This window comes from Diceros bicornis, chromosome 36 (genome assembly GCF_020826845.1).
Source record: "Diceros bicornis minor isolate mBicDic1 chromosome 36, mDicBic1.mat.cur, whole genome shotgun sequence".
NCBI classification, from domain to species: domain Eukaryota; kingdom Metazoa; phylum Chordata; class Mammalia; order Perissodactyla; family Rhinocerotidae; genus Diceros; species Diceros bicornis.
This window is the reverse complement of record NC_080775.1, coordinates 25,608,001-25,632,988: the sequence shown is the minus strand read 5'-3', so window position 1 is coordinate 25,632,988 and position 24,988 is coordinate 25,608,001. Positions and strand designations below refer to the sequence as shown.

At 40.4% G+C, this 24,988-nt stretch overlaps 1 protein-coding gene across 1 annotated transcript in view; it reads right to left on the bottom strand.

Annotated features, from left to right (window-relative positions):
* Positions 1–24,988, bottom strand: part of APBB1IP (amyloid beta precursor protein binding family B member 1 interacting protein) — a 99,995-nt gene that overhangs the window by 33,708 nt on the left and 41,299 nt on the right. Inside the window, 5 exon segments of the mRNA XM_058532642.1 lie at positions 10,245–10,366; positions 11,533–11,692; positions 17,888–17,965; positions 20,779–21,071; positions 24,351–24,438. Of these exon segments, the coding sequence (XP_058388625.1) occupies positions 10,245–10,366; positions 11,533–11,692; positions 17,888–17,965; positions 20,779–21,071; positions 24,351–24,438 (741 nt within the window).

Sequence of the window (24,988 nt, the reverse complement as noted above, 5' to 3'; positions counted from 1 at the left end):
TCCCTGTGTCAGAGTACACCCACGACCGTGGTAAGGGGACTGTGCAGTGCCTCCCCCTCGACTGGGGGAGCTTATTTCCTTGCCCCATAATGTTGGGTTTCGCCCCATGACTTGCTTTGGCCAACAGAATGGGGGTGGAAGTGCCAGTGCATCAATTCTGAGCAGAGGACTTGAGAGGTGGCGTCGTGTGTTCCACTCACCAGGAGAAGAATGTGTCCCAGGTAGCTGCTGGGCTGAGGACAATGAGACATGCGGAACTACCTGAATCTGACTCACATTCTGGAGCCAAGGACAGATGACCTACAGACCCAGGAGAGAGGAAGTGTCTGTTGCTGTAAGCCACAGAGATTCTGAGGTCGCTTTTATGCATCAAACATTGACTAATACACACGCCCACTATGGCTGGTGAGAGTATCTAAGGCCCTAAAGCCAAGGGTAGACTCTCCTTTAAAATAGTAGCCCATACTGGAGGCCACTGTGTGACTTTCCTTCCAGTTGGGCCTGATCCTGGATGGTCACAGATGAACCGTGGCGGGAGAGGGAGGTTGGAAAGGAATGGAGGAAAGGACGCCATGGGTAATTTTCCCCCACAGTGGCCGGCACCCTTCTACACCTGAGGGGAAGAATGAAGTTGTGTTTCTCCCTCTGCTCCTCACATGTGCAGCCAACTAAACCACATCCACCACCAAATTTCAGTTAAGAAACGGAACAATGATGGAATGAATATTGCCTAAAATATCAATAGTCATTTTTGGAGTGTGGGATTATGGATGATTTAAATTTTGTTTCTTTTATTTTTCAACTTTTAAAAAAAGAAATTGATACTATTTTTGAAGTCAAAAAAATAAAAGATGTTATTAAAGGAAATAAAAAGCAATTCAGTAAGCAAGCAACCTCATATTAATGGATGTTATCAATACCTTCTCTGAAAAACAGATTCTGTGGGCTCCTAGCAAGAAGAATGGTTCATGTTCATACTGGAGTGCCTCTCCCTCCTCAGACACAGTCCTCAGTCCTTACATCTCTTTTGGTTTCAGGCAAGGTCACTGGACTTTGCACAGTGGGGCTACATGTCAGCATAACTGGGAAAACGAAACTCTTTAGGGGACAGCTGACTGCCATCTGAACATCTGGCACTTACGGAAGAAGAGTAGACCATCCCACGAGTCCAATCAACTGGGAAGAGGAACTTTCCTAATAACAACCAGACTGAGAAACAAAGCTACATTTTTTTTTTTTTTGTGAGGAAGATCAGCCCTGAGCTAACATCCATGCTAATCCTCCTCTTTTTGCTGAGGAAGAACGGCTCTGCCAAGCTGCCTTTTAAATAAAGTTGCTTTTATTAAGATAGCAAGGTTCTAGGGCCCCAACCCACTCTACTTAAAAGAAGCAGTACCCCCCGGGCAAGAGGGATCCTTGCCCTGACCCCACACTTTAAAGAGCCCCTGCTCTGACTCTCACCCAGCCACTCCCTTACTCACAGGGTGATGAATCTTTGGGGCCAAAAGGATGTGCCTGCCTGGAGCCAATGACCTCCACATTCCAGTCCATACTCCAAGGCCTTGGAATTCCCTGCCCAAATGGTCCTGAGACTGTCCTGCATCCATCCTCCTGAGGGCGGATGGCACTGCTAGTGTAGGCATCCTAGGTCAGAGAGGGTGGCCAAGGGGAAGCTGTTTGCAGGGGAGTGATGGGTTGTATGGGGTTTGTTGTCTGGGCTGGAGTGTCCACATGCATGCATGCAAGGCTCCCACGGTGAAGGATGGATGGGATGGGTGGAGGGGGAGAGTTTGGGGGCAGGTCGTGGGCAGCTCCATGACCCTACCTTCTTGCACACAACTCAAAGAAATCTAAGAATACTAAATCCAAACTTTTGGGTCATTATGGAGGCATTAAGGGAGGAGGATAGAACGCATTTCATTTAACTGCTTATTAACTTGATTTAGAACTTTAAATATATAGATGTATGGTATATGTGCCTTTAATTGTACTCTTGCCCTAGTCCCATAAATGTTGGGGGTGGGCCTGCCCAGAGGCCTGTCGTCCATTCCCTGTGGGATTCCACATTGCCTCCCACCCCCTCATCCTTGTATTCTCTTCTTCTAGTGATCAAGCTTAATTTAAATGCAAATTAGAAATATAAAAGAATTTCTTTAGACACTTTCTTTGAGAAAAGGCTTAATTTTCTAGGCTATTTGAAGTCCTGGGAAGCTTTCTCAACCACAGAGCAGCCAGAATTGTTAATGGGTAGAATCTGACATCTCCCTTTCTTCTTCCTAGATCTTCCTGCCCATCAGCCTACATCCTTTAAGTCTACACTCTGGGCCCTGGGCTGTAACAGATCCCATCTCTGACAACTCTGTCTTGGTGCTTAGGACACAGCGGTGAACACTCCTCCTCAGCCTACAGTATCCTGGCTGCACTCCATTGGCTGTCTGCCTCCATGCCCCCAGACACCCAGCTGAGCAGAATATCCCCATGTCACTGCATGGGTCCTCTGCACAGACCTCACTTCCTATAGAATGCTGGCTATTGCTTTTAATTTCACACTATCTCCTAGATGCATCTGCTCCCTCAGCTCATTACTTCCAGCAGACAGCCCCTGGCCTTGCATCTTGTCTACAGTCTCTTTCACTGACTTTATTCCAGCACAGTGTAGATACTCAAGAAACGTTTGGTGACGACTCTTGAGCAAATGCCCGGCATCATGGGGAATGTAGGGATTAAGGGATTTAAATCTTTACTCCCTTAATTTGTCCTAACCAACTTCAGAGTCTAGAGAGCTCTGAAGAGAACAATCACCCTATGGAAACTGCTCATCAATGTCCTCAATGATAGTCTTAAGATCAAAGGCCTCCTTTCTATCTTTGATCTCAGTTTTCTCATCTGTAAAGGAAGAGCAGTAATATATCCTTCTTAACCCTCATAGTTGTAAAGATTGAAGATAATATATGCCAGGCCTCTAGCCTAGCATAGAATAGGTATTAAGTAAATAATTTCTAGGAATTTCCTTGGATCATCAGTTTATGTTTATTTCCACTGTATTTAATAACAAGTAATTTTTGTTAAAAACTTCCATGAAAATAAGTTCTTAGGTTTGACACCTTAAGAACTGGGAACCAATAATATTTAATATAAGTCAGTTCCTGTCATTATCCTTATCTTTGGAAGTTTCACTTTGCCATCACAGAGAAAAGTCCCTTAACACAAGGAAAGTTTGGGGGGATTATGGGAACAGTGACAAAAATCCAGTCAATTCTTTTTCCCCTTTGTAAATGCCCTGGAGTCTTAGAACACTTTAGATGGGAATCTCAGCAATGGAGAGAGTCCCACCATCTCATGAGAAAAGGCAAACAATCCAAGGGAAAATTTAGGAGCAGTCTCTAATGACATTTATAAATAAAATACTGCCCATCTGATAGAAGATACTTCAGTGAAATGTGTCAACTTCATGCTAAATTTATGGAGGATGAAATGAGATTTTTTTGAAGGAGAGGGAGAAACTCGGCATGTTTAAAATCTGGCTCATCACGTTCCTCTTCCAACTTAGTTCTCTTCTTATGCTTCCTACCTCTGTGAAGGGCGTCAGAATCTACCCAATTCCTAGCCGGAAACCACAGTGTCATCCCTGTCTCCTTCTACGCCTTATTATCCCAGCACCCAACTGATCACCATACTCTGCAAAATTCTACCTCCTAAATCTCTCCCAAATGCCCTCGACTCCATCATCATCTCCTTCTGGGCTACTGTAACCACCTCTCCATCACATGGCGGCTTTCACTTTACTTTCTCCAAATCCATTCTCCATTGTGCAGTCACAGGATCCTTTCTTGCACTCAAAATCCCTCAACAGCTCCCTGCAAGCCTCAGGATCAAGTCCATGTCTTTAACACTGTTTACAAAGCCCATGATTATCTTGTTCCTGCCGCTCCCCCGTCTAAATGAAGTCTTGTTAGGACCATATGATTTCATCAAAAACAATTTAATCAGGAATAAAATCACAGCAGAAAACAACAAATTGGTTAAAATTTTCCCCTGCCACATATCTTTCAGGTCCTAGAGATCCTGATGCACTGAGTATTGGTACTTAGTTTTTTTATGCATCTTTAAGCCTTTTGGGACATTTGTCAGAACTCTTCAAGTTTTTTCTTTTTTATCTCTATTTCATTCTTAGTCAATTTTTCTTGTTTGGCATCTATTCCTAAAGTTTTGGGTTTGTGGTGAAGTAATGGAGAGTGAAGCGAGAATAAGCCAACAGCCTGATGCCAATGACCTTTGCACTGCTGCCAGCCAGGAAGACAAAGATCTATTCCAGGACCATGAGTCCTCACCAGGGTGAGGCCTTCACCAGCTCTGACAGACCCTGAGATGGTGGGAATAAACACAATACACCATAGACTGAATACAATGAACAATACCCTTGATTACTATCGGTGGCTTCAGAATCTTCCATCCTTCTGCAGAAGGCACTTCACTCATTATCCCTAGTTCCATAAGTTATTTTTCTGCAAGAATGAAGCTTAAAGTTCATCTTCTCCCCCCACAAAGAATAGGGCACATTCCATGTAACAGCTTCAATCATGACAGCAGAGTCAAATCACACAGTGGCAAGAAAATGCAGCTTACTATAAAAGAAATTTATAACATAGCTAAATAGGCACAGTAGGCATTGGTCATCACTGGATTTTTAAAAATAATAAAATGTTGGAAACTGAGTAAACTGCCTGAAAATGCATTTTAAATGAATCCTATACAATTATGACTGCATGAACTGGTGATTAGAAATATTCATTTCTTTTTTTTTTAATTTTATTTATTTATTTTTTTCCCCAAAGCCCCAGTAGATAGTTGTATGTCATAGCTGCACATCCTTCTAGTTGCTGTATGTGGGACCAGGCCTCAGCATGGCAGGAGAAGCGGTGCGTCAGTGCGCGCCCGGGATCCGAACCTGGGCCGCCAGCAGCGGAGCGCGGGCCCTTAACCGCTAAGCCACGGGGCTGGCCCAGAAACATTCATTTCTGACTTGTTTTTATTTTAACCAATATACTATTTTTTTATTGAGGTATAATTGACATGTAACATTGTATTTCTTTCAGGTATATGCCATAATGATTTGATATTTGTATATATTGTGAAACGATCACCACAATTAGTCTAGTTAACATCTGCAATATGCTATTTTGATCAATTTCTTTTCCACCAATTTATCTGAACGAGCTGTCATCTCCTGTCCCCACCCCACCTCTCCATGGTCCAGCCCTACAACGATTTCCCATGACCTAAATGCACTTCCCTTTTTCTTCTTAAACTTTGCACACACCTGCTGCCTGGAATGCTCGCTTCTACTCTACTCTTCACCTGGCTAACTCCCACGAGTTTTTCAGGTGAGCTCTTGGACATAGCCTTCTCTGAGGAAACTTTCCCGCCCCCATGCACCCCCACAGCAGCTGGTACCTCACCTCATCACAGCACTCTCCAGATTCGCTTCTGATTGCCCACTTCCCTCTTTTCCCTCACATCCTCTTTTCTTCTACTCTTATTTTGTTGCCTTTTCTATTCCTGGTTTATTTGGACCATATCTTACTGCCCTCCATCCAAGATAACAATTTCCCACAATTTTCTTCTAAATCCTGCAGTTCATTAATTTTATAGATATGCTGTCCGTAAAGTCTTTCAGATGCTATTTCCCGTCAGGTCCCACAGCATTTTGTCATAAACACGATCTTGGTGTTCTCTCTTCACTCATCTTAAATCAGGGCAAGATTGTTCTAGTCAGTATCTGTCAACAGGCAAAGTCTGTGGTTTGCCTTTAGCCCCACTCTCCATGCATCTGTGTGGTGGATGTTATTTTTCTTAGGGTTAGGGCTCGGGGGTTAACTGATTGCTCAGTTCCTAGTTTCACTGCTCTACTAAGCTGACATTTTCCTGACCTTGGGTATTATAAACTAATGTAGTAATTGAAAAATTAAAATCCTCAGCATACACCATTACTAAGGCTCTTCTGTCAATAGCATTTTGTGCATTAATCTTAAGAATGTACCATACCATAATCTCTGTCCTACACCATTCTCATTTTAAACCTGGAAGTTATGCTTTTTTTTTTTTATAACTTTTTTTTTTAAATTTTATTTATTTATTTTTCCCTCAAAGCCCCAGTAGATAGTTGTATGTCATAGCTGCACATCCTTCTAGTTGCTGTATGTGGGACGCGGCCTCAGCATGGCAAGCAGTGCGTCGGTGCGCGCCTGGGGTCCGAACGAACCCGGGCTGCCAGTAGCGGAGTGCGCGCACTTAACCACTGAGCCACCAGGGCGGCTTTAATGATTTTTGCACAATGTCTTTTTCTCCAGCTAGATTATAAAGTGCTTGAGGGCAAAGGTTTTCTTAATCTTTGTATCCTCCACAGGTTATACACATAACAGATGCTCCATAAATGTTTGCTAAAGCCGAGCAAATGTCTCTTGGAGTGAATTCCACTAAAGGCTTCTCATACAAGCCAACATTGGAAAGACATTCAATATTTTGAGACCTTTTGTGGAGACCCTACCAAATAATTTGTTCAGAGTCTCAGTCTTTTCCTTTTTGATTTCTGATTAAATCCGCTTCTTCATACACAGTCAGTTTCTAACCAGCTCTTCAAATAGTCCCCAGGCAGCCCCATATTCCAGCTCGGCAGGAATCCAGCCTGTGGGCTCACAGACGTAGCCCTGAGCAGGGAGCGGAAGCAGCTATCAGTTATGCACTACTCTATTGTGGGATTCATCAGTACATAGAAATGTGGCAATTACATTTTAAAAAGAATTAACAATCCAAATGAAATATAGGATGCATTTGGATTTTTGAGTTAACTGCTTGAGATGTTGCCTGAGGAGAAACTCTAAGGCAATTAAAAGAATTTCCAGGTTGTGTCTGCATAAGAAACTTTCTCTGGAAATACTCTTCTTTAGGATTTTTTACTCTTTTGGTGTAAACTTAGCAGAAAAAATTAAGGTTTATGTTAAAAACTGTCATAGGGTCTCAGCATAGGGCTTTCACTGAGGGACTGTGGGTATTTCAAAATTGCAAAGCCTCCCTTTTCAGAAGCCATGATGTCCCCATGTGAATGGTGACAGTCCACTTCTCTCACCCTAAGGTCAGCACAAATGAAGCCACGATCCACGCAGAGCATTGATCAGAAGACAGATTATTCAACCAAACACTGAGAAAATGGAAATACTTAGAATTGGCAACTTCCAAAATGCTTCCACTTCAATTTTGGTCTTGAAATATGATTGCAAAATAGGAGAATCTACTTGCTTGGTTTTTAAGAACATGTCATCCAGAAGAATTCATCATGAGGATTTCTGCTTCCCCCTATGATAGAGTAGCTTGTAGTTAGACCAAAGCTCCACAAAAACAGCTGGAAAAGCTAGATTAAAAAAAAAAAATCTGGGGCCGGCCCTGTGGCTTAGCGGTTAAGTGCCCGCGCTCTGCTACTGGCGGCCCGGGTTCGGATCCCGGGCACGCACCGACGCACCGCTTCTCCGGCCATGCTGAGGTCGCGTCCCACGTACAGCAACTAGAAGGATGTGCAGCTATGACATACAACTATCTACTGGGGCTTTGGGGGGAAAATAAATAAATAAATAAAATTATAAAAACAAACAAAAAAATCTGTGTGAAGGCTTTGGAGAGCTGTGGAGGAAACGAGAACTCAAGGGGCCAAAATCCAAGAGAGAAAGGAACCACCAGAGGTGTCCAGACATTCTGAGAGCCACATTTGCCCCCAGCGCATTTGCTGATGCTTAGCCTGAGGTGTGAGGCTGAGAATCATGGCAGAGGACCTGAACAGACACTTCACAAAAATAGATATTCTAGTGGATGATAAACATTTGAAAAGGTACTCAAATCACTGGCAACAGGAAAATTCAATTTAAAACCAGAGGAGATATCACTATGCATCTACACACAATAAAGTTAAAAAAAAAAAAGACAACACCAAGGGCTGACAAGGATCTGGAACAACAGGAATTCTCATACAATGCAAATAGGAGGGCAAGTCATAGCACCACTTTGGAAAATTGTTTGACAGTATCTCCTACAGCTAAATACAGTCATGTGCAGCATAACGATGTTTTGGTCAACAATGGACTGCATATACGCTGGTGGTCCCATAAGATTAGTACCACAGAGCCTAGGTATGTAGTAGGCTATACCATCTAAGTCAGCGTAAGTACACTCTATGATGTTCACATAATGATGAAATCGCCTAATGATGCATTTCTCAGAATGTAGCCCAGTCATTAAGCAACATATGACTGTATGTGCATAACCTAGGATCCAACAATTACACTTGTAGGTATATATGCAAGAAAAAAGTCTACGTATGTTCAACAAAAGACATGTACAAGAATGTTCCCAACGGCATTACTTGTTAAAGCCCCAAACTAGAAACAAATCACATATCCATCAATAATACGATGAATAAGCATACTTTGGTATAGTCACACAACGGAATACTAAACTGGAGTGAAAAAGAATAAATTACTGCTATATGTAACAACATGAATGAAAGTTGGGTAAAAAAAGGCTAAACACAAAAGAGTCCTGTGATATGATTCCATTTCATATAAAGTTCAAAAAGAGGAAAAGGCGACAGAACTCAGTCAGAATTGTGATTACCTTTGTAATGGGGTTAATGGCTGAGAAGGGGCATGAGGGAGTCTGCTGGAGCACTGTTAATACTCTATATCTTGATGTGGAAAGTAGTTAAGTGGGTATGCTCGCTTTGTAAAAATTCATACAGCGTACAGTTATGTTTTGTGTGCTAATTCATTAGACACAGTGGCAAATTGTGGATGTCCACTAATACCCATTCTCCTCTTCGTTATACAATAGTATAGCCATGTTACACAACATCTGAGCACCATTTCTATAGACTCAATGTGAAAGGTGCCCTGAGGAGGAGTTGTGCAAAGTGGTAACTCTGAATACAGCTCTCCAATTTTACCTGTGCATGAGGTTGTTTAGATAGAGATCGCATTTCTCAGATTCTCTTGTAGCTCAACATCATTATGTAACTAAGTTCTGGCCAATGGGATGTAAGCAGATATAAAAGTGCCATTTCTAGGTCTTTCCAGTAAGAAGTCTGGTTGTGCACTCCCCTGGCTCTTTCCTCCCTTCCCAAGGACTGGAAAATGGCCAAGTGGCAAAAGCTGCCTTGGGCCCCGAGATGGAAGCCAGGTGTTGAGGATGGCAGAGTCACCCTATCAGGTCTACACACCTTTGTCTGGACTGGTACGTGAGAAAGAAATAAGCATCTAGCTGGTCTGAGCCACTGATTTAAGGGGTCTCTTTGTTAAGCTTAGATGGTACCCTAACTAATATAGGCATCAAGGCATGATGTTGAATGTAGTTATGGTTTGAAAACTGTACTTTTAGTGTTTGATATTTGTCACAAACAATAGTATTTAATTGCTTTCCTGTCAGTCTGCATACAACCTAGAGAACTCTAGAGAAAAGTACAGTACACGGGAAAGAGCATTTTCTCGTGAGGAAGCTGCTTTAGAGTATCCTTCTAATTCTGCCTCTAGTGATATAGGACTTGGCTCTTTCTACCTATAAAATATTAAGGCGTCTGGATGTCCCCAAGGATCTTGTCCATGTCTAACATTCTTCGACTTTCCTAAAAAGAAGTAATGACCTTCATGCAATTATGGTTGGCTGGAGGCAACAGCAGGAAAAGGTCTATACCTCTGTGCCCTCCTTGTACACATGACTTGAAGGAAGCGTTTTCCAGTATGGAGAACAATGCTTTTCATTATGTCAACTGCTTGTAAAAGTAAGTCGCAATAAATTGTGCATTTTCCAGGTGCTCCTTTTAGTTGTCCCAGAATCAATGAGCACCAAATATGAACAACAAAGAAAAGAGCATCTTTAAAATATGAAGCATTAATGACCCACAGAGCATCAAGGTATATTGGATTAATGTAGCCAAACAGAAATAAAGAGAAGAGAAGGATTATTTCAACAGATAGATATGTTCTGGATGCTGAATCAAAGGAAACAAAATGGATCCTTTTCTTTCTGAATCCTTCAAGGGGCTCTCGGTTGACATACGGCCTAAGAGCAGAGTTTGTGTTTATTTGAAAGGAACACATTTGTGATATTTTGTGAGATAATGAATGATGTGGCTAGTACACAAGCGACTTATTAAAACAATCGTCCCTACTTGACATGGTTTAACAATATAAAAGTTATCCTACCTGGGGGTTTTTAAATACAGCATATTTTTCCTCTTTCTCCACAAATAGCACTTTATTTTCTGTGTCTCTTGTCCAGTCTGATAAGACTTCAACAACATTTTCATGGTCTTCAAAAAACCTTTCTGAGGAAACAAGAACAAGCCTTCTTTCAGACCCAAGACGTCAGGGTTTCCATCAGAGAAATGAGCTAGTATTGACTTAAACACAATGCTTCATACTTCTCATTGGTTTTTAGAAATTCCTAATCCTCACATGATGTCACACTGTAACATTTCTATCATATTTATTCTTCAGTGTCAGGTCTTCAACTTATTTTCCATAAAAAACATGGCAGATGAACTTACAATACAGTGATAATAGTCAGCCATTGTCCTTTTATCATATTAGCATTTCTGACTTTAAATACTCCCAGGTAGAGGTAAGCATCCTATCAGTAAAGAGGATAATTAGGCAATGATTGGTTAAACAATTTTGAATGAAGTTGAGAATTTGAATGAAACTGAGAACTGCGATCAATACTCTAAAACTCTAAAAACAATGTATGACTATCTGACCCAAACCTAAACATCAAGGAAGGCTTTCATTTCTCTGTTTGACTCAGAGAGTTAAAGAAAACTTCAAAAGGTTATTGCAGTGTAGATCATTTCCTCCAGAAAAAATATTTTGCCTAAAGCTTATAAAACAGGCCATTCTATATTCCACACGCTCTCCTGGGAGAAGACCATTCTGTGAGTATTATTAAGAATGAGATGTAACAGAGTACTTCTTTAATTGCTTTTTCTTTTTTTTCACTCCATCAATTTCTACCAACTGTCCTTTGTTCTTTGGGGCTGAGCCTCTGCAACTAGACAAAGTATCAGATGTTAGGCAAGTGGGGAGGGAGGAAGGGAAAATGAACATTGATGTAAGGCACAGTTACACTATAGCTTAAAGAAGTAAATTCTAAAGAGATATTTGCTGACAGATACCCAGGCCCTCTGACAATCTGCTCAACTTACTAAGCATCGGGTAAGAAGTATCATCTTGTCACGTTCTTCCCCTTATGGAACCACTAGAGAAGTGGCAATAATAACACTTACAACCCCCAAGGTGGAGCCATCTGCTACAATCCGAGTCTCTTCCCCACAAACAAATGAAGAGGCAAGCACTGAATAGGACAGAAGGGAAGTGACGTATGGGTAGTCTTCATAGCCCTGAACCAAACTCTTCTTAATAATAGACCAAAACCCATAATAAAGCAAATCTACAGGTTTTTGGAGTACAGCCTACTGCTGAGGATGAGACTTACCGATTTGTAGTTCCGAGTATATTTCATAAAGACACCAGTCTATATTGCAGTCGCAATGGGTTTTCTCAAAGAGGTTGTCTAGAACATCTCGGGCCAACTGCCGCTCATCCACCATCAGTGACTTCGAGCTGTTATCATTCATGTGCACCTTGACAACGAGCTGAGGAGAAAGCCACAGAGCAGCCAGTAAATTTCAGCAACTGGAGAAGGCCACTAAGATTAAGGTTTCAAAGTTGCTATTGTTTCTGCAAATTTAAGTAAGAATGTGTCCCACAAACTCACTCAGTATGATTCACTTGTTGAAGGTGCTAGGAATACAGAGGTGGAGAAACCAATGCACAAAAACAGAAACACACAATAAACAAAGTCTTTGCCCAGCCTTCAGATATTTTGCATTCTGGTGGAGGAGACAGAAAACAAACAGAACCACAGAGGTGCTGACTTCCTGCTTTCCTGACATCTTTCCGTTACTTGTTTTGGTTCATCCAGGAGCCATGCCCATTGAAAGCCACGCCTGCATCTTTCTAATAAATTCTTCTCTTTCGCTTAGCTGGAGTTGAGTCACATTTCATGCAACCCAAGAGTTCTAAGACACAGGTCAGACCACACTACCATTCTTTGAAGGTCCGGAATGCACAGCGACACAACGTCACTGAGGGGCCTTATTAAGAGGCAGGCTGCATCACAGCAGAACACATTTGAGATTTGAGGTGGATTAAGTGAAATGAAAGCAGACTGAGAAACAAGCTACTATGGAGGCATGCAGGCAAATTAGTGATCTAATTGACTTTTCATTCTATTTGTAAATATTCTACTGCACTGAGTTCACAGTCAAATTGGTAGTTATCTCATTGCAAATCTGGAGGGTTTGGTGGGAGCAGAATTTACTCATTTTCAATGAGGACATAGGATATTGTTGGCTTTTCCCAGATCAACTTGTCAAAGTTATTAAAACTTCTGATCCCCCAAGAGAGATCATGATTCTGATGCAATATAACAGAATTAATTCATGAAGTAACACAGCTAGGATTTTCTTTGACACCTGTGTATTTGTAGTTTTTTTTTTTTTTTTTGGTGAGGAAGAGTGGCCCTGAGCTAACACCTGTTGCCAATCTTCCTCTTTTTGCTCGAGGAAGAGTGGCCCTGAGCTAACAGCTGTGCCAATCTTCCTTTATTTTGTATGTGGGATGCTGCCACAGCATGGCCTGATGAGTGGTATAGGTCTGCACCTGGGATCCGAACCCATGAACCCAGGCTGCCAAAGCAAAGTGCCCCAAACTTAACCACTATGCCACCAAGCCAGACCCTGTAGCATATTTTTAATTACAGTAATTGCTATTTATGAGTGCTACAGGTTATAATGGTGCCATGTACCCAGTCTTCCAAAGGAACAGTGGAAATTTGCCTACTAAGCCTAGTTTATTACACAGGTATGTTTAAGGGAAGATTTCCCACAAATCCTTATGGGAGACTCTGTGGTCTTATTTTATTCTTTACCAAGATCACTGATCCTACCCAATTAAGTGGAAATTAGGTCTAGTCAGAGTCAATCAAGTTAGAGTCTTTCTTTGAGTGCAACACAGGAAGGAAGTGCTTAGATCAGAGCGATGCTGCCATTCCCTTTCCAGACAATCACTGCCTGACCTCCAGCCTGCGGTACCTGCTCACGCAACTACTCCATGCACAACCAACAGAGGATTCCCGGAAACAACACTGTCAACCAGACCACCTGATACTCTTGCCTAAATTTCTATTCTAACTTGAGAAGAGAAGTGTGAGACAGCTAAAGACAAGTTCTGCCTATTCTGTTTGCCTAGGGTTGGTCCTGGTTACTGACAAATGAGACTGAATCATTATCTAAAAAGTAATTAGATGGACTGCAGAGAGAACCCATACAATTGGCAGCATTTCTTTTTCCTCCAAAATTCGAGTTAGGTTCTGAGCAGCTGGGAAACTGCTCCTTCCGTCTCACTTCCACCTAATCTGGTCTTGAAACATTCTGTAGCTAACAGAGTGAAGAGTGCAGTTCCAGTGGGTTGTTACGCAGTTACTGACAGCAACCAGAGGGTGTGGGAGGTGATAAAAATCTGGGTGAGGAGCAGGCAAGGACCACAAGTTGAAGCATTCACATAGTGCAGAGTCTCTTCACAACACATGACACCCAAGGGTCAAAATGGAGACTTCAGGGCAGTAAACAGTGCATTTCCTCCTCCTGGGATCATCAAATTAGACTCTTATTCCAGGCTTGTCAGAAGAATACTTTTTTCCCTTGAAAATCTGTAGCTCAGAAACGTCTAGTTGGAAATTTGCTTTCTTTTCATATGTTTGTCTTTTGCTGTATTTAAAATGATAGGCCCGGGTACCACAGTGTCAGAGATACATTCATCTGCCCTGAGAAATGAGGCACGGAGGGTTGTATGAAAAAACAGAAGTTCCTCAAATAGCTCTTTACTGTGTCCTGTTTTCTATGGATGGCATACCTGCTGCTTTCTGCTCAGAATTATTGCTATAAAGTAGCTACATGTCCTAAGAAACACTGCCAACGTTAGGACTTCGAAGACTTAATCTTCCTGATGGAAAAATTAATGATGTTTGGCCACGTTTCATTCCTGCTTAGGAATTCTTGAGGAAGTAAAACAAATGCTGGTGGTTTTTTTGTTTCTATAGAGGGAATAAAAACTGAACCACATAATTTGACAATGATGAAAGGTTTGTTGTTTTTTTTGTTTTTTTGGCAGAAATTGAAAACTAAATTTAATCCACATGTAGTTATGAATGTCCACATTTATAACATTTAGAAAAGAAAAAAACCAAGAGAAGGCTTGTGATTTTTAGCAAGAAGAAATCATATTTACTCTTCTTCACAGTTTCCATCACATTTGCAAGTTGAAGAGTAGCTCTCTACCAACACATAACACAGCTAAATTACAGTTGTGTGGTTCAGCCAGTTAAATACTTTGCATATCTAAATATATGCATATCTATATGCATAGATTTGCATATCTATATGATTTATGGTAAAACGATTCAAGAATGAAGAAAATTCCTCTTTCTAATCCATTACAGTAAAGATTTCATAGTTTCTATAGTTTCTTCTTTTTCTTTTGCAGGCTGTTAAATATGAGAATATCCTAGCCCTAAATCAATTACATTTTTTTTTGCTTCTACAATAAAATTTACAAATGGAATTGTTCTCCTGTGTCACAGAGCTTTAAAACAAACAAACAAACAAATAAAATTAACAAGTAAGTCTAATTATTTTTTCAGTTCCAAAAGCTTTGTATCACAAGCTGTGTACATCATTCCTAATCCAAAATGATGTCAACACCCCATGGAATACTTGAGGGCAAAGTACTTCAGATTTCCATCTTTTTGAAAAACGTGTTACAGATTACATACGAGTACTTCTTAGTTACTTTATTAATGTATGAGTACGTCTTAGTTATTTTCTTAACATTCTGCGCCACACAGCCTTTTGTTTTAAGAAATAATGTTTGGAGTGTCTGAAATCAGAACAAATAAACAACTTGGCTTCTTAATTTTCTTTCCTTTCCCACTGATTGGAGTGGCTTCTGTTTTGCATCTTCTTTCTTGAATCAAGGCAGGTTGTGCTTTGTGTCTACCGTTACAATTCACCCCAACTGAATTACGGCAGAGTCTCCCACTTTCTGATACGCAGCAGGAAACAGCTGCCGTTTTCTCCCTGTTATTGTCATCTCCAGTTGAAGCAAACAGGCTGAATGTGCTAGTTGTTCTACCTTATCTAAGAATCAACTTCTCTTTTTCTTTTCCCTCTGAAAATATATTCAACTTGGTTCTTGGCTCCCATTTTATAAACAGTCCTGTGGTTTAAAATAGTTTAATTACGAATTTAATTTTTACTCATTTTCTTTTGCCTTTTTATCTCCAAAGGTAAAGTCAGCGGCTCAGTACAGCCCATCTTCACCTGCCATCCATTTGTAACTCAATTCAACACACACAGTTTATCTGCCATCAGGTATTGCGGGAGCGAGGGCAGCAGAACAGGTCACCCTGCTCTCATCACTTCCCCTACAAGACATTTTCTACAAAACAGCTAGCATGATCTTTAAAAACCATAAATTATCCACTGTTAAAAACCCTCAAATGGCTTCCCAATGTGCTTATAATATATTCCCAACTCCTCTTCTGGCCGGTGAGACCTTGTGTCTGGGCCTGCCTCTCTGACCTCAGCTCCTCCTCTTTTCCCTCTCACTCAATGGCTCACTGAGCAATGGCTACACAGCCTCTGCCCAGGACTCTCCCCGACTATGCCCACAGGAAGGCAGCTTCCTCTTGCTGCTGAGGTCTTTGCTCAAGTGCTGCCTCCTCAGAGAAGCCTCCGATCACCAGGTCAATCTAAGAATCGCTCACGCATTTTCTATCGCTTCTTCCTGCTTTATTTTCTTCATGGCCCTTATCTCTCTCACTAGAATTTAACTCTAACACAAGCAGGGACCTTACCTGACATATTCACCTCTGTACCTCCCTAACACATGTTCTACACATGTTCTATGAGATGGGGATGCATCAGTGAAGAAAACACAAAAACCCCTGGAGGAGCTTCTGTGGGAATGGGAGGCGGGGGGATGTAGGTAATAAATATGATGAACAAGTGAAGTGGACGGTATGTTGCATGGTGACAAGCACTGAGGAGACAAAGCAAGCAGAGAAGGGTGGGGAGTATCGGGAGTGTGTGTGCACTGTGAGACAGGGAAGCCTCACTGAGCCTCACTAAGTGACCAGACCTAGAGGAGGGACACAGAGAACCCACTGGAATCTGGGGAAGAGCTCTCAAGTCAGGGGGACCGCAAAGTACAAAGGTCCCAAGGCAAGAGCCTGCCTGGAACTTTTGAGGAGCAGTGGTGAGACCAGGTAGTTAGATGAGGTGGTGAGGGGGAAAGAGGAGGGAGATAGCAGGCAGCCAGATCACACAGGGCTTTAGGCTGTGGGGAATCTAAATTGGCCACCTCAAAATATGTCTCTTTGCCTTGATTATTTTCAAGAACAAAAGACTCTGAAAGAAACTCTGACCTCCTCCTCACTAACTGCCTAAAAGAAATTTAAGATAACTCTGGGTATTGATAGACTGGGAGGGTCCTTGCTAAGCCCACTCTTATCAAAGTTCTGTTTACCAAACATCTGCTTTTCCATCTCCATGTGAATTGCCTTCCTCCCATTTGAAGTCCCAAACCACTATCCCCAACACCCTCCTTTGTCTTTAGCTGAAGATGGTATTTAAGATGATGGCCTCTACCATTTTGGCGAGTTACTCAGGTTTCCTGGGTCTCTCTCATATATACATGTTATAAAGCTTTGTTTGATTTTCTCCTGTTATTCTGTCTCATGTGAATTTGATTTATAGCCCAGCCAGAAGGACCAAGAGGGTAGAGGATTTGTTCTTCCTCCCCTACAAGGCCGTTGTGAGGATTTGGGCTTTACTATGTGAGATGGGGTGCCACTGGGGGCTTCTGAGCAGAGGATGGACAAGAAGAGAGGAGGGGAACTGGAGCACACGAGGAGAGGCTGGTCTTTGGAACATGCCAGTTCATCCGTAGTAACAGGAAAGACTATGGATGATCTGTCACAGGTGCAGACGGGCAGGTAGGTAAGTGTGTTGGGAGCTTGTGGAACCTTTCTGTTGACTGCTTCCATTTTCTCAGTGCAGTGGGCAGCAACATCATTAGCTGAGAGGATGTGGATAAGGAAAGAGATACTGGAGGTTTTAAAAGAGAGGACAGCAGGGCTTGTAGGCTGCCTCAGGGAATACGAAAAATGCACAAAAGCAATGGTGCAAATGCTGAGACAGAGGTGAGGCCAACGGAAGCTGAGCTCTGACCCAGTTTAGGCCAGTCCAGAAGGTGGCGCCACCTGCTATTAGCCAAGAGCTGAGCAGAACCGGAGAAGCCGTCCTCAGGGAAGGGAGCCCTGGAGGTGGTACAGACTTATTTTAAAATGTCTTAAAATAGACTTGAAAGGGCCGTTGCCTGTGTGGCAGCAGTAAAACCAACGGCCTTTTCTTTTCTTGTTGAAGGTTATAATTCTACTCCCGCTATTCGAGCTCCCAGGAAAAATCATGTGTAAACCAAAAAGAAAACCATGTACAAGCCAAGGAAACTTCCACATTTATACTAACAAAGGTCCCCTATTCATCAGTCACAAATGAGCTAACTGATGTCATAGAAAGAATAACTATATAATTTATCTTTGTCCTTAAATTAAAAAAAAAATTACTACTATTTGGAAAGTACCACTCAAAATTTTAATTTTTTTATCCTTAAGCAGAATAAAATGTCATTAATTTAACTTCCCCATGCAAAAGTGATTCATGGTTTACCTTCTTAACCTTGGCCTCCTTCAGTTTTTCCAATGCTAGCTTAATTTTATCAGCCTTGGCTTGGGCCTCTTCTTCTTCCTGTAAAATGGCAAGACATTCAACGCAATCCATTAAATAATACCAGCGAGTAAGTACCCATGCCATCGCTAGTGTCTTAGTTACTTTACGTCAACAGAAGGCTGTATTATAGGGCACCAGAATTTAAGTGACTGTAACAAAAATCTTCAACGCAGAGATACAGAAGGCAGTCACCCTTTATATCTTAAGAATAGTAACTTAAAGGATAAAATGATGACTTAATGGAGCGTCACATATTTCGTCCACAAAAATCTCTGCTTGGCTCAAAACTGGGGTCTAACCTGAGGAATCCATAGGTGGATCTCAAGGGATTCGAGCACCTTCTGAAATTATATACATTCTCTTGGATCAGTATGCAGTTTCTGGGACTCCTAGTTTTTATTCAATTCCTAAAGGGGTCGTTAACGCCCCCAAAGTTAAGTCTTAGACTTGAACTTAAATTTATAATTCACCATAAGTAGGTAGAAAAGACAGTGAAATATTTTATGAGCCCAAAGCCCTTTGATTTTTGCAATTTAATATTCTGAGAACAGGATTATTAAGGTTCTCTTATTTATACTGATGAGGAAATGAGCTGTTCTGGTTACATTCTAATTACTTGAAAGTAGACATATATCTTTTCATACCAGTGGTTCTTAAATTGTTTTTGAGCCACAAACCCCTTTAGGAATATGTTGAAGGCGATGAAGCCTATAAAGTTTCATATATGCATTCAACTGTGCTCATACTGTCAGGGAATCATGGCCTCCTTGACATCTTCACGAACCCTATGTTGAGAGCCTTTGCTTGTCAGAATGGCTATTATCCAAAAGACAAGAGATAACAAGCGCTGGTGTAAAGGGAACACTTGTGCACTCTTGGTGGGAAGGTAAATCGGTGAAGCCACTATGGAAAACAGTATGCAGGTTCTTCAAAAAATTAAAAATAGAACTACCAGATGATCCAGCAATCCCACTTCTGGATACTTATCCAAAGGAAATGAAATCACTGTTTTGAAGAGATCTGCACTCCCATGTTCACTGTAGTATTATTTACAATAGCCAAGACATGGAAACAAGCTAAGTGTCCATTGATGGATGAATGGATAAAGAAAATGTGGTATATATATACAATGGAATATTATTCATTCATGAGAAAGAAGGAAATCCTGTCATTGTGACAATATGGATGAACTTTGAGGGCATTATGCTAAGTGAGATAAGTCAGACAGAGAAAGACAAATACTGTAAGATCTCACTTATATGTGGAATCTAAAAAAGCTGAACTCATAGAAATAGAGAGTAGAATGGTGGTTTTCAGGGGCTGGGGGTGGGGGACATGGTGATATGTTGGTCAAAGGGTATAAACTTCCAGTTATAAGATGAATAAGTTCTGGGGATCTAATGTACAGCATGGTGATTATAGTTAACAATACTCTATTATATACTTGAAAGTTGCTAAGAGAGTAGATCTTAAATGTTCTCACCACACACACACAAAAGGTAATTATGTGAAGTGATGGAGGTGTTAACTAACCTTATTGTGGTAATCATTTCACAACATACTTGTATCAAATCATCACATTTATACCTTAAACTTACACAATACTATATGTCAATTATATTTCCATAAAGCTGGAAAGAAAGCCTCTGCTCTCTATGGCTCACCAACTTTCAAATAATTTTTCTACAATATATACACAATAGAGCAATGAGTATGATTTAATATTTGATTTATATTTAATATGTGTTCATTCAAAAGGCACTGTAGGAACTTTCAGGGTTACTAGGGTCATATTTATAAATACCAGTCACCATCATATACAACAAACGTGGAAGCCACAGGAAATGGAGCGGGATTCTTACTCTAAAATATTATTAAAGTGGCTTACTCTAAGAAAAAATCCTTAAAAGTGCTGTTTTTGCTTTTATGAGAGACATATTGTAAGTTAATGTCTCAAATAACGACCGTATGAACTTTCCAGTTGTTTGTTTTCCCAGTATTCAGAAAAGTATTGATATCAATCACTCATCACCTGCCTGCCCCAAAACACTCCTCCCCAACTACAACATTACGAGGGATTGTCCTACTGAATAGGGCTGCCAAATTCAGCAACATTCCATTTAGTTCAATTCAGAAATATGTAAGGAATGCCTTCTATTCATTTATGTACTGGGCTAGGACCAGGGATCCAGAAATGCATAAATCAGTTCCACAGTTCATACCAAATTAATAAAACATTACCCCCAAAAGGTTGAGTATTATCAGGGAGTGCTGCATACAAATATAGATTTCAGCCAAACTATAATAATTCCTGAATATGATATATTCTTTTTTTTTTTTTTTTTTTGAGGAAGCTCAGCCCTGAGCTAACATCCGTGCTAATCCTCCTCTTTTTTTGCTGAGGAAGACCGGCTCTGAGCTAACATCTATTGCCAATCCTCCTCCTTTTTGTCCCCCAAAGCCCCAGTAGATAGTTGTATGTCATAGTTGCACATCCTTCTAGTTGCTGTATGTGGGACACGGCCCCAGCATGGCTGGAGAAGCGGTGCGTCGGTGCGCGCCCGGGATCCGAACCCGGGCCGCCAGCAGCGGAGCGCGCGCACTTAACCGCTAAGCCACGGGGCCGGCCCTGGTATGTTCTTTATACACACCTATGGGTCTTGTTTATGGAGGACTCTGACTTTGCAATGAACATACTCAATATCCTGGCTTTTTAGTATTTCAGAGCTTTGGGTGTACAAACTCACGAATGTAACTTTTCTTTGAACAAAGTCAAAGATCATGGATAGCAGAGGTCAAGGGTCCTGCCATCTCTGGCCCCACAAACTTACCTGAGAGAGAGGTTCAGGAGGTGGTGGCGGCAGAGGCAGGTCTAACACGGGATCAGCTGGTGGAGGCGGTAACTTGTCCTCATATTGGCTAATACTCGTTACAGCCACATTTGCTCCATAACCAAGAGAGGCTGCACCACTGAAATCTGAATCTTCCAGAGATGCCAATTGACACTGATTCTGAGAGGACTCCTTCTGTGCCTGGATTGTCCTCTGCTCAGCTTCACTTATGTCGGCTACGAGATCTGCCATGAGCGCGTCTAAATCTTGGTCTTCCAGTGCATTTAAGGACTCTGATAGGGAAAATCACATTAATGATCAAAACAATGATTTGTACCTGGAAAAACTGAAAGAAGATCATTTTTAAGAGTAATATTTGAGTACTATTTGCCAGGGACTGGGGGGTTCAGGAAATAGGGAGAGGTTGGTAAAACTGTACAAACTTTCAGTTATAAGATGAATAAGGTCTGAAGCTCTAATCTGGTGACTAGAGTTGGTAACACTGCATGGTATAATTGATATTTGCTGAGAGAGTAGAACTTAGATGCTCTCACCAAAACAAAAACGGTAAACATGTGAGGTGATGGATGTGTTAATTAACTTGATGGGGGGAATCCTTTCACAATGTATATGTATATCAAGTCAGCACGTTGTAGACTTTAAATATCCTACAATTTTGTCAATTATACTTCAATAGAGCTGGAAGAAAAAAAAGTGACTGCCTTCTCCCTCAAAAAAAGAAAAGGAGAAAAACGTGTTCCTTACATCGGGGACCTCAAGGACCAGCTATAAAGTCAAATCCAGCACATGAGTAGCTGCCTAAGTGGGGAATTCTTGTATATTCTGGTGCAAGATCTTAGAGTTTTAGAAAAGTAGAGGAGGGGAGATAGTGGAAATGGATGGAAAGTTCTCCCTAGGCCTTTGGAGGGCAGACAGCGTACTACTGATAAATATATTTGGAAGAAAGTGGGTCTCAACCAACTGGGGTTTCATATGTCTTGAGACTTTGGCGTCAGGATAGAGCTTCTGTAGGCACACCACCCAACAATAGGAGTTCTCATGTTCAAAGGAAGAGCAGTTAAGGAAAAATAGCAGGAAGAAAAGCAGCAAGGGGGTTGAGGAGTAGAAAATACTTTTTTAAAATTGGGATTAGGGCCGGCCCCATGGCTTGGCGGTTAGGTGCGCGCGCTCCGCTGCTGGCGGCCCGTGTTCGGATCCTGGGCGCATACTGACTCACTGTTTCTCCGGCCATGCTGAGGCCGCGTCCCACAAACAGCAACTAGAAGGACGTGCAGCTATGACATACAACTATCTACTGGGGCTTTGGGGGAAAAAAAAAAAATAAATAAAATTAAAATTGGGATGAAATGGCGAAGACTTCAGAAGACAATGAGCTGAGAGTTCACTTATAAAAGAAAGGGCAGACATGGATTTTCAGAGTGAGGGTGCGGGAGGACAGCTCACATGAGAATTTCTTCTATGTGTGAGATTACTGCGGAGGTCAGATGTGTGATCCTGAAAGCTGATTAAACTGTGTGGTGGTCAGTGTGGTGTTGGTTAGCAGTGCTGGTAGAATGCTTTGATGATCAGGCATTCGTTGGATGGCAAATGTAATGAACAAAGGATGGGCAGGAGGGAAGTGACCACGAGGAAGAGAATTCTGGCTGCTATGTGTAGGATGAACCGGACGGAGGAAATGGCAGCAGTGGAGGTGAGGTTTACTCAGTAACAAATAAGCATCCAGCTTTGTGAAATAATGTATTGCTAACATCATCATCATAAACACCATGTAGCATATTACATTAATGCTAATAGTTCTAGTGTATAGCACTTGGACTAAAATTTGGATCTCCTAACTGTGTAAAAAGGGCTTATTTTCTTGTACACCATTTTGCATAAAACATCTTCATAAAATTAAGTTAAATTTATTTAAAAATTTTCAGAGGAAATACATGTAGAACTAATGAAGCATGTTCATTATTTCCTAATGTTATCAATGACATTGTGACTGTTGACATATCATAAAAATGACTTTAATCCTTTATAAAAAATTTTAGGGACAAAATTCCCACAGTAATACTTATATTAATAATTTCCAAAGCAAATGATAATCCTAAATATATCAAGATGGAATTGAGTAATATGAAATTGGAGAATAAAATATAAATAGATTCTGTTCTGAAGTTTGTCATTAACTCTCTGAATGACTTCGGGTGAAATATTTTTAACTCAATTTAGCAACGTTTTAAGTGCAGACAGTAAAAAATCTATTCCTATTCTAATTCTCAACAAATTTAGTTTTCAGTACACATCAGTACTTTCTTATGGTCTTGGCCAAATGCGAGTTGTGCCACATATGTACATCTTGCCTTCTTAATGACATGAGTTTCGTGTTGCTGTACTTGAACATTACTATGTTCATACATTGCTGAGTTTCTTCGTGTGTGTCATTTTCAGTAATTTTTTGATACTAGGTATTGAGTGCTTAGAAAGCATTAGTTGAGTTGAGTACAACTGATGTACTGATTACATTTTAATTTTAATTAAATTGATTACAGCACTCAGCTGTTATGAGTGTGGTGAGGCAAATATGCACTGTTCATACAGGCAAGCCTGTTATCTATTAATGTCATCATTTTACAAAAGTGTATTGCTTTTTTGAAACTTCATGGATGTTACCATCATTCAATGTTATGATGATAACGACTGACAGGAATAATAAGTGTATATGGCAGATAGAAAAGAGGGTGGGAAAAGAGGAAACCAGAAGAGATATATTATAATTTATCAAGATACACACATTGGTACCTAAGGATTTATTGAAAAATTACTGAAAATGGCAGAAACAAAGAAACCCAAGGAGTGACAGAAATAAAACTTGGAACTCTGGATTTCTGTAACTGGGCTCCTCTATTATTTTGTTTTTCATTCTTTTGGTAGGCACTGCAAGTCTTTGGGAAATCTTTTTCAAGAATTGCAAGGCATTCTCACTAATTGGGAAGCAATTACTTCAAGATTTATTGTAATTTGAATAGCATATGGGCTAAAAATTGTCTCCGCAGTAAATAGCGAGATTTTTGTTAATAAAATAATGTGACAATCTCAGGGAGAAAAAACATGTCAAATAGAACAAATATATTATATATTAATTTTATATATAAATATATTGTATTTGGAAGCATCCATTCATATATTATCAATCATCATGAAAGGGATAGTTCATTATTATCCTTGAACTAACATTTCCTTATTAATATTTTCTTATACTACCGTACATTATTACTCTAAGGGCTTAGTAATAAGAAGAAACTCCCTTTACTTCTTTAAAAAATAAGATAGTTTTGAGACTTGACGCAAATGCAGGATAGTTTTCTCTTTCATTATAGGTAAAAATACCTTCTTGTCCTCTCAATTCAGTCTAGACACAAACAATCTGAAATCCAGGAGTTTAAATATTATACTTATCATGATGTCCAGGTTCCTTTAATTTTGTTTTCAAATTATAGCTCCATACAGAGTATAATCATCACTATGATTTCAAATGACTTAAGAAGAGAAATTATGATGCTTACCATTTAAATCCTTAAAACCCACACTAAAGTTAAATTCAGCTCTGGCCGGTTTAGGGTCCGGAGGAGGAAGAGTGTCGACTCCTAGACTCTGTGGATACAGATCCCCACCCCCAAAGTTATTTATGATACAAATGTTTTTGCAGCACATTTTAATAATTAAGTCAAAGACGATTTATTGTTTACACATTTTCGCTCTAAATATGTTCTTTAAACACCGTATGCTTACTTAAAAATGTTTTATGAGATTTTTTCCCCTACAGAAAATTTCACCTTAAAAGTTATTCTAGAAGGTACATTTGAAACAAAACAGGTCAACTGAGAACGATTAGAATGAGATAGTTAATTTTTATAAACAATAGAAAAAGTTTCCTGTAACGATGCATTTGTGACACATACACTACATATAATTCTATAAGGACGTAGGCAATGACATTAAAGAAAAGGAATGTTTAGTCACTTGGAAGACAAAAGTTGTTTCAAGACGTACTCTGCAATTATACAGTAAAATGTTATGCTGTTACTCCTATCGAATAAAACTCTTGTTAAAAAGAAATTAAGATAGAATTAGTTAACTAATTTTGTAAAACATTATTTTTTAAATTGAAAAAATGATTCTTGTATGATTTAAAAGCTATATT